This window comes from Monopterus albus, unplaced genomic scaffold (genome assembly GCF_001952655.1).
Source record: "Monopterus albus unplaced genomic scaffold, M_albus_1.0 scaffold22.1, whole genome shotgun sequence".
In the NCBI taxonomy this organism is placed as follows: Eukaryota; Metazoa; Chordata; class Actinopteri; order Synbranchiformes; family Synbranchidae; genus Monopterus; species Monopterus albus.
Window position 1 is genome coordinate 2,233,013 of NW_018127902.1, and position 9,508 is coordinate 2,242,520.

At 41.4% G+C, this 9,508-nt stretch overlaps 1 protein-coding gene across 11 annotated transcripts in view; it reads right to left on the reverse strand.

The window, feature by feature from the left end:
* Positions 1 to 9,508, reverse strand: part of pecam1b (platelet and endothelial cell adhesion molecule 1b) — a 25,767-nt gene that overhangs the window by 12,711 nt on the left and 3,548 nt on the right. For 7 of the 11 annotated variants that reach the window (XM_020594217.1, XM_020594216.1, XM_020594224.1 and 4 more), the window contains exons 3-10: positions 6,534 to 6,830; positions 5,852 to 6,133; positions 5,506 to 5,775; positions 5,011 to 5,283; positions 3,863 to 4,141; positions 2,356 to 2,634; positions 1,506 to 1,607; positions 1,358 to 1,388 (exon numbers count right to left, since the gene is read on the reverse strand). In XM_020594217.1, coding sequence (XP_020449873.1) covers positions 1,358 to 1,388; positions 1,506 to 1,607; positions 2,356 to 2,634; positions 3,863 to 4,141; positions 5,011 to 5,283; positions 5,506 to 5,775; positions 5,852 to 6,133; positions 6,534 to 6,830 — 1,813 coding nt within the window. Of the gene's footprint in view, positions 1 to 1,357; positions 1,389 to 1,505; positions 1,608 to 2,355; positions 2,635 to 3,862; positions 4,142 to 5,010; positions 5,284 to 5,505; positions 5,776 to 5,851; positions 6,134 to 6,533; positions 6,831 to 7,408; positions 7,662 to 7,695; positions 7,770 to 8,147; positions 8,234 to 9,508 lie in introns of those variants that run through there. The other 4 variants (XM_020594220.1, XM_020594222.1, XM_020594221.1 and 1 more) reach the window with 4 other exon arrangements.

The following is a 9,508-nucleotide window of genomic DNA, read 5'->3' on the forward strand; positions in this document are numbered from 1 at the left end:
GTTCTCAGTCGGAAAAGGGTGGCTTGTTCCCTTCAGGTTGGTGGAGAGTTCCTGCCTCAAGTGGAGGAGTTCCTATATCCTGGGGTCTTGTTCATGAGTGAGAGAAGGATGGAACGGGAGATTGACAGGCGGATCGTGCAGCTTGTGCAGTAATGTGGTTGATGTACCAGTCTGTCGTGGTGAAGAAGGAGCTGAGCTGTAAGGCGAAGCTCTCGATTTACTGGTTGATCTACGTTCCGACTCTCACCTATGGTCATGAGCTTTGGGTCATGACCGAAAGGGCAAGATCCCGGATACAGGCAGCCAAAATGAGCTTCCTCCGTAGGGTGGCCGGGCGCACCCTCAGAGACAGGGTGAAGAGCTAGGTCACCCGGGAGGAGCTCAGAGTAGAACCGCTGATCCTCCACATCGAGAGGAGCCAACTGAGGTTTCGGATGCCTCCTGGGCGCCTTCCTAGGGAGGTGTTCCGGGCATGTCGCACCGGGAGTAGGATGGATTTATGTGACTTAGCTGCTGTAATGTAGCAATTTCGAGTTTCAGGATTAATAAAGTATTCTAATAAATAAGTAGTTTGACATTTTGTGAAATATGTTTATTTTTTTTCTTGTTCACATGAGAATATCACATGTTTGTGTGCTAAATATAAAGCTGGAGTCCAGAGATGGTTAGCGTAGCTTAGCATAGACTAGAAACGGTCTCAAAGGTTTAAAAAAAAAAAGAATGATTTTTGCAGCACCTCTAAAGCTCAATGATTACCATGTCTTGTTTGGCTAATCTGTACAAAAACGGAAGCATAAAAATATTTATTTTAATCTTCTGGGGGGTTATACAACAATTTTTTGGCCAGGAGCAGTAACATACAGGAGTTTTGTCATCACTGTGAGCTTACCAGTCAATCAGCTTGACAATGACATATTTCAGCAGCGGATCTCATACAACCAGTGCCAGAGCCTCCTTGAGCAACCCAGAAATTGTGAGTTTTCAAGATTTCTGAGGTCATCTCATTTGGAAAAACATTTCCAAACCAGGATTACATGACACACATTTTTGCAGTGCCTCCTATTTTATGCACTATTCAAGTTTATTAAAATTGACCTTTATATTGTGCTAATATTTAAATAATTACTGCCTGAAAGGTGTGAAATCAATCTATAAACTTTGAAAAAAGATTGTGATAATATTAACTCTACGCCCTTTTTAAAGTACAACGATCCAAAACTACCAGTATGGTTCCATGAGTAACAGAGCTATAACAATAACACAGCCATCTAAGCCAGCTACTAAAACTAGAAGTGCTGTCACTAACAACTACAGCATCAGTCACATTCAGAGGAAGCAAGTAGTCGAGCCAACTCACACTGACAATTCAGCAGCTGCTTCTCTTTTACCTACAATAAGAGAGGAGAGGTGAGAGGAACACGAGGAAGTATGGGGAGGAGGGTTGGTTTGCATTCATAGTTAGACATAAGAGGTCTGAGATACTGGAGGACTGTAGGTCTCGCTACCTCTCTTGGATTTGAAGTACAGCACCAACACCACCACCAGCACAGACACCACCAGCAGACAGAAACCTCCGATCAACGCTTTCTTCCACAACGCCAGGTGCACTGTAAAGAGGGGGAATAATAAAAATGAATACAATGGGACATGATGACAAAAGTTGTTTAAGACGGAATGGCAGTGAAGCAAACTAAAAAAGCTGAAAAGTTAGGAATAAACCCCACAAAGGTCAAAGTAACAACCAAGCAACAACTTTACTTCATTTGTGCAAGGTTAACTGTGTTCCCTAGTTTAGTCTTTTGTCTTCAAATTCTGTGCAACTGACCTGTTGACTATAGCTGAAGTGTTGATGTTTTAGCCTGGCTAGGTGACCTTGTTAGCATGTTAAAGATAGCATTTAGCTCAAAGCACCACTGTGCCACACAGAGCTCTTGGCATGGCTGTAAACTCTTATTTTATGGACTTAAAACTCTGACTTTATGGAGACACAACACTCCTTGCCCTTATTTATATCATACACATTATAAGAGCTAACGTTACAGTGCAAACATTTTGTTCAGGCTGAATAAGAAACTGTAGCAGTGTATTTGATGGTAATGTAACAGGAGATGTAAGTGGATGCAAACAGGTGCAGACCTAGACTGAAGGGGATATGTGTCCATATGAGCTGAAAATATTTCAACATGAGTGTAAATCTATATCTGTCCCAAGGTGGTATGACTGTGACTCATGAAACAACACCAAGAAAAAGGAGAGGAGTCTAGGGGAGAACAGCAGAAAGTAAAGTACGAGACATCCTGGTAAGTTCTGAGATCGGTGTGAGTTTTACTGTGCATAAATACCCATTAGTCTCACCCTCTATGGTGACCATCTCACTGCGGACCACAGTGTTGGCGTGATTGATAGCCTCACAGTAGTACGTGCCACTGTGCTCTTTGGACAACCTGTGGACCTGGTAGTCCATGGTGTTTATGTTGGAAGTGTTGGTTAGCAATGGCTGTCTGTTGCCCAAACGGTACCACTTAAAGGTGATCGGTGGTGTGCCTTTAATACCACATATCAGGTAAAGATGATCTCCCTCAGAGATTTCTGTTAAGGTGGGGATGACGGTCAGAGACGCCCGTGACAGAGGTACTGGGAAAGAAAAAGGCGGAGGGAAAGAAGTGAGGTTAGTCACCACTGTAGCAATTATAAACTAATGTTTTATTAAAACATAACAAGAACATAATAAGTGATCTATAGTTAATGCAGTGAAGAAACATATTGCACTACTGTGAAAACAAAGCAGTCACATACTGTTTACATGTCATGTTCACTTTATGTTGAGCTTCTTTTTCTGTATTATGACTGCAAATGATGCATTTCTGAAATATTCCAATCACTCTGAGTGAACAGCCTATTGAACATTGCACATCTGGAATGTATGACAGCGAGTCTGAGACACGCTCCACCTTCTATCATCCTGCACTGAGGAATATAATGAGCTTCATATTGCAAAGGGACTGAAAAACATGGAGCACTGGATGCAGTTATGGCCTGCTTTATGTTTGTTTAATACTATTCTTCCCAGAGGCCTTTTGTGTATGGACCACCTTTACTTGTATTTTCCGTATATTTATACTTACTGTTGCCCTTCAGTTTGGGTTATGTTTTTCTTCATGTTTAACAAAAAAAGGGAACCTAATTAGACACCCTCATCACATTGTGGACTTCTCTACAGGAAAATTTTAACATTTTGGGAAATATGCTTATTTGCTTTCTTATCATGACTTAGTCGAAAAGACTGATACCACTACCGTGTCAGTAAGTTACAGCTAGCATCCAGTTAGACTATCATATTTTAGGAAAAGGAGAAAACAGCTAGTTTAGATTTGTCCGAAATTAATGCAGTCTCTGTACCAGCACCTTTAAAGCTCAGTAATCAAAACAGATGTGTAAACACATCAGCTGACCGTTTAGGAGGGGCTGTGGTCAGCAAAGCTAATATTAACTTAAGATTTAACAGACAACAGATGAGAGTGGGATCAATCTTGTCATCTAACTTTCAGTAAGAAAACAAATAACTGTTAAAGAAACTATTCATTTAAATACAGCTGTATTAAAATATGTTACAAGAGAATGCTTAAAATACTGTTGCTGAATGTGAAAAGTGCCCAAACCCAATGAAGTGGGAAGGTGTTTTTGCATTAATTATAATACAATAAAGGTCAGGAATGATAGCATGTACTATTATAAAGCTGATACAGTAATGTGCTTCAGTGACTCATCAGATCCACTGATTGATTCATTTACTGAACAGTGTTAATTAAGCACATTTAACATATTCATATAAAACAGAAACATAATTGTTTTGTATAATTACCTATGACAGTAGCGTTGATTTTTTTACTGAGCAGGTGTCCTCTGTGATTGTTCTTAGCCGCACACACGTACTTGTTAATTTCATCAGACTCGTTTATGGTGACGGTGAAGAGGGCTTGTTCAAAGGGCTGCTTGACACTGGTTGTGCTCAGTTGGGCGTTATCCTTCAGCAGGGTGTAGTTTATCGGCAGGCTGCCAGTGTCCGACTGACAGAGGATTTTGAAGGGCTGTCCTAGCACTGCCCTGCCAACCACGGAAATCTTTGGAGTGGATACAGAAACTAATGAGGGGGAAAAATAAATAAAACATAAATGAAACACAGTTAGGTCCATGCCGACAACATTTCATTTCTGTAGATGGTCACACTGCGGCTTGCATTAGAATCAGCAAGAAAAAAGGGCAAAACTCAGCTGAACAGAAATAACCAAATGAATAAAACGTATGGATGCCAGAGCAGGTGTGCACAGACTTTATGTTTTAAGCTAAGTCATATAGCCTTCCACCCCTTACAAGGCAACGCAAGAGTTGCTGATGTTTTCATCTGGACAGTATGATTAAACACTCAGTAAGTTTGTTGTCCTGATAGCTCCTAAGTGAACATGGTCATCATGTCTGGAGGGTCCACAGTGAACATTTAGCCAGACCTGTTTGTCACACAGCATTGTGATTTGGGTCACTTATCATAACAGGTGGTGATTAATTAAAGTAAAGACAACTTAGAATTACTCTTAACCATAGCCCCATGATGACACCATCCTCCATTTTATTACACTGTTGTGTGTGTTTTGTACTATTGTGACTTTTACATACAGCAACAAGAAAGAGTAATGGCACTGTTTGCAATTTCCTGGTTTTCTGCATAACTTTGTGGGTGTGCTCAATAAAGACATGAAAGATCATGACTGTTTGTGTTTTCTCAGCTTAGAAATATTGTGCTTGTTGATATTTGTAACTTTGGTGAAGATTAGATCACATTTTTATACAGAAACAGTGCCATTACTTTTCCTGTAAAAGTGACTCAGGCACATTCAGATCAATATGTAAACTAGCCGAACCATTTATGTAATGTGGTGCACGTCTGTCTTAAATTCACTTAAATTAATCTGTGTATTAAAATGTGCATGTGAAAAGGGAGTTACATTAGTTCACCTTTAGGACGCACAGTCAGGGTTTCACTGCGTTTCACGATGCCCCTGGCTCGAGCTACACAGGTATAGTTGAAATCATACGGCAGGGCCTTGCCAGTGAATACTCCTGCGCTTCTGGAGACCAGTAGATTTTCAGGCGGCTCCAGAGTGTAAGTCAGCTCTCTCCTATTGAGTCTTTCAGCAGCATAGCTCTCACTTTTGCAGGTGAGTGTCATATATTCCCTTTGAAAGACCTCGGCAGGCGACATGGTCAGAGTGGGGGCCGAAAAGAGCTCTGCAGAGAGATTTTAAGAACAAGTCATCATCTACACTGATATAACTTAGTAATGTATGTACCTATTTGTATGAAATCCCTATGCCAAGAGGGTGGAGTAAAAGACTGCCAAACAAGTAAAAAATAAATAGATATATAATGTTTTTCCTCTGATTTACAATCAGTTGATTAAAAAGAAAAGCTACCTCTATCTATCAGGTCAGCATTCCTCTGTTCACTCACCAGTCACTGAAATTTTCTCTGTGCTGACCTTTGCCACATTTCCAATCTCTGCTCTGCATTCAAATTCCCCAGGGTCCGTCACCAGTGCGACCAAGCTGTGGTTGACTTTGGTGGCTGCCGTGCTGAGAAGCTGGGTCCCCTGGCTCAGGTAGAGGTGGACACTTTCAGAGCTTTGCAGTGAGGTATTGATACTGCATGTGATTGTAAGATGGTCTCCTTCATAGATTTTGGACTGAGGGAAAATCTTCATAACTGGTGCGATGTTAAGCTCTAAGGAGACAAAATCAGTGACCAAAAATCCTAAAACAGGTATACTGCTTCATAGAAATTTGAAAACACCACTTACCTTGGACTGAAACAGTGACAGTGTTGCTTTTTTCGGAATTTAAAACTTCTGGCATTACGAAGACACTGTAGGTACAGTGAATTTTGTGGATGCCGGGGCGGCTGAGGTGAAACCTGGTTTCTAACAGGTTGGAGCTGGCCTGATTCTCCAGGATTACATTGGAGTCCTCATAGAAGTAGAAGTAAATGGAACCTGTCTCGCCGGGTGCCCTACAGGTGGCTGTTACCTCCCCCTGCTCACTAACCACAACGTTGGGAGTATGGAGAACTGGTTTTGACAGGCCTGGAAAACCAACATTTAAAAAAAATGTCAGCAGATTTATTCTGATAGAGCTTGAAAAAACAAGGCAGATGACTCTGAAACAGTGCAATCTTCGACCAGTGTTCAAGAACCATCATTTACTGTAAAGTTTAAAATTGTTTCTCAATCATGCAAACATGGGATTTAGCATCATGCCTGAGTTAGTTACATTACTGTGGCTAAGGATTATTAATTTTGTAAAGGCAACAATCTCAAGGATCACTGGAATTCCTCTATCAAATCCCATCAAAAGTGAAGACATTATTGGGAGTATCTCACCGACAGATGTTTAACATTTTAATTCCACTGCTTGAAATTAAAATGACAATTGTAACCAATCTACTTGATCTGAACACATTCAAATGAACCTCATCAGACCAACCTGTTACTGTGAGTTTTTTAACTTCGCTGGCCTGCTGTTTGCCCTCAATGTTGATCTCGCACTTGTATTTTCCGGTGTTGGAGACTCGGACATCAGGCAGTGGGTACAGAAGGTCCTCTGCGGTGCTGGAAGTCTTGGTGTAGACCTTCATGCTGTCTTTGTATATAGTGTACTCTCGACTCAGCGCCTCCCCTCCTGAGCTGCTGATGACAGCATTGCATCTCACAGTCACATTGGTGCCACGGGCCACTGCTGTACCGGGCTCAATGGTCAGGGTGACGTTTCTTATTGTGAATACTGGGGACACAATGGAATTCAAATAAAAAACTACGAGCAGGGTTGCTGTGTTCAGGTACATTACGGTCAGTTACAGAAACAGGCAGGTTTTACAGTTCCCCTAAAGAGTGACCGAAGACGTCACACACAAGTAATATCGCCCCTAACCCTGTCCCCAACCAATCAGAATCTTTGCCCCGCCCCCAACCCCACCCCACCCCTCCCACCCTTGCATCTGTAGAAAAAGATAACATACATCAGTTAGCTGTATATGATTGATAATAAAGATAACGGGTGTGTTCAGACAAACCGGTGTCTTATCAGCCATAGAGCCCAACCTCAATTTGTTCTTGATAGGTTTGAATGTTTCTTACTTGTTTGTAAAATGATCTATTTAAGAATGATGAGTGTGAAATAAAGGCCCAACAGCAACTCTGAAGATTATTGTACATTTATTTTCTGTACAAAAAGGAGCAGTCTCTACACAGAATGTCAACACAGTCTGAGGGGGAAACAAAGCTCAGTGAATAGAATATGACTGCACATCGTCTTATATTAAAACATACTGTATGTCCAAACAGTTAAGGGGAATACATTACCTTTTAAATCAAGAGCTCATCCCTTTGCCCCATTCGCTCACATAGCTATGAAACTGTTTTTCCATTTGTAACCATAGATAGCGTAGCACATGTTTTTGGCGATAAGAGAGCGCAGAACCGCTGTCCTATCAGCAGTGACAAAACGCGAGGCTTACAATGAGCCACATCTGTTTCAGCAGTCCCAAGGCATGCAAGCTTCACGGATTATAAAAGTAAAACAACAGCTGCAAATTCCATTGTAAATAGTGCCTGTTTAAAGAGTGTTTTGAGGGTGTGCAGACACGTACATCAACACGGATCCAAGGAAATCCCTTAGTGTGTTATAATTTAGTCCCCCTCACCAGGAGGGTGAGGGAGAACCGAGGTAGGACTCAAGATTGCTGACCCAGGTGCTAGTGAAAAAGGTTAATAGTGGGAATTACAAAAGGAACAGAGTCAATGAACACATACAACCAGGGCTGGGCAAAGACGGCTAAGGAGACCAGGACGACCAGGGGAGTAGACAGGCTAACGGCAAAAACCATGAGAGTGGGAGGAACAGGACGGACAGGTGAATAAACAAACTACCCAGGAGGATTGGCAAACGAAAAAGAAAATCCCCAGCACAGGAACTGTCAGCATGGATACCAAAAAGAACATCTAGCTAACCTACTGGAAAAAACATAAAGAGATCCACAGCACAGGAACTGTCAGTGTGGACATCTAGAGATGTATAACACAAAACATATAACCAACGTACAAAATGCGATCCACAGGAACTGTCAGTGTGGAAAACAAAATGATGTACGTACAGTACATATCACAAATATAGGGAGGTTACAGGGTATGCAAGTTAATGCTCTGGAGATGACAGAGCATCTGCCAGAGGTATAAATAAGGAGGAAGGTAATCATCGAGATGCACCCCAGCTGTGTGCACCGACAAACGAGTCGCTAATTACTGAAATGCAACACAGCTGAGGTGCAGATCCCACAGGATCGAGAGAGCAGAGGAGAGAAAGGCGGAAGACAGGCAGGTCGCGCCGAGCGGACCTGACATAGTGATACACTGTGTGATGATATTTAGAAATTCACCCCAGTATCTCTAAGAATTATGTTCACATTGGGGGATTAGGCATTTCACACTTTTTGCTAAAGTAGCGTAGAAACACAAGATGCAATGGGCTGCTTAGTAAAACAAACAACAAAGTCAACAGATATGAATTTACTGACTTACACTTTCAGAGAATTTTGTTATCTCAGATGTCCACAGCAAACAGCAAGTGCTAGTAGCAGATTCAGTGTACTTACTGTGATGAAATGTAAACAAATAAAGGCTAAAAAAAAGGACTGATGCACACCACAGTGTAACTAACTGAATCCATGGCCATGTAATTCCTATTTCTTGTACATGGTAAGTTTCTATTTGTTCATTAAAGTGAAGACTATTAATGCTTAACCCAACATTATCCAAAAGATTTGATAAAATCACAGCATAGCATAATTGGTGTAAACTAACTAGGAGTCAGTGCAAGTCATTTGACTGACAGGTAGCAAATAATAATTTGGTATTGGAGGAGGGTGGAATGTATCTGTATTTGATTGGATTGCATCTGGAGCAGGTTTATTTAATGAACAGGTGTTTAACGTTTGTTCCATGTATCTGTGCTCGTGCTGATACCCGGTATTCTCTGAATTCGATTAGCCAAGCTACTTATTTTGAAAGGCCTGTTTTGTTAAATATAAGGATTCTGTTTTAATGTTTGTCAGCAGATAGAATATGTCAAATGTTATTCAGCAGTGGTTCGGCTACACGAGAGTGTGGCCCTACCTCTAAAATGTAGCATGACTCTAACACACTCAGTCACTTACAACTACCTACAGCCTGCCACATAATTCCTTTTCAGATTTTGTGCTCCCAAACATAAATCTAGTAACCACCAACTTACTGTAAACAAAGCTCAGTTTCATCATACTCAGTTGTTGACAGACAGGAGGGCTACAGGATTGGATTGCACACCCTAGACAGGACATTCACCCACCCACCCACCCACCTCCTTTGGTATGACCTTGGGAGCACAAAGAAAAGACAGGACTTCATGCTAGAGCCGTGTACAAAGAC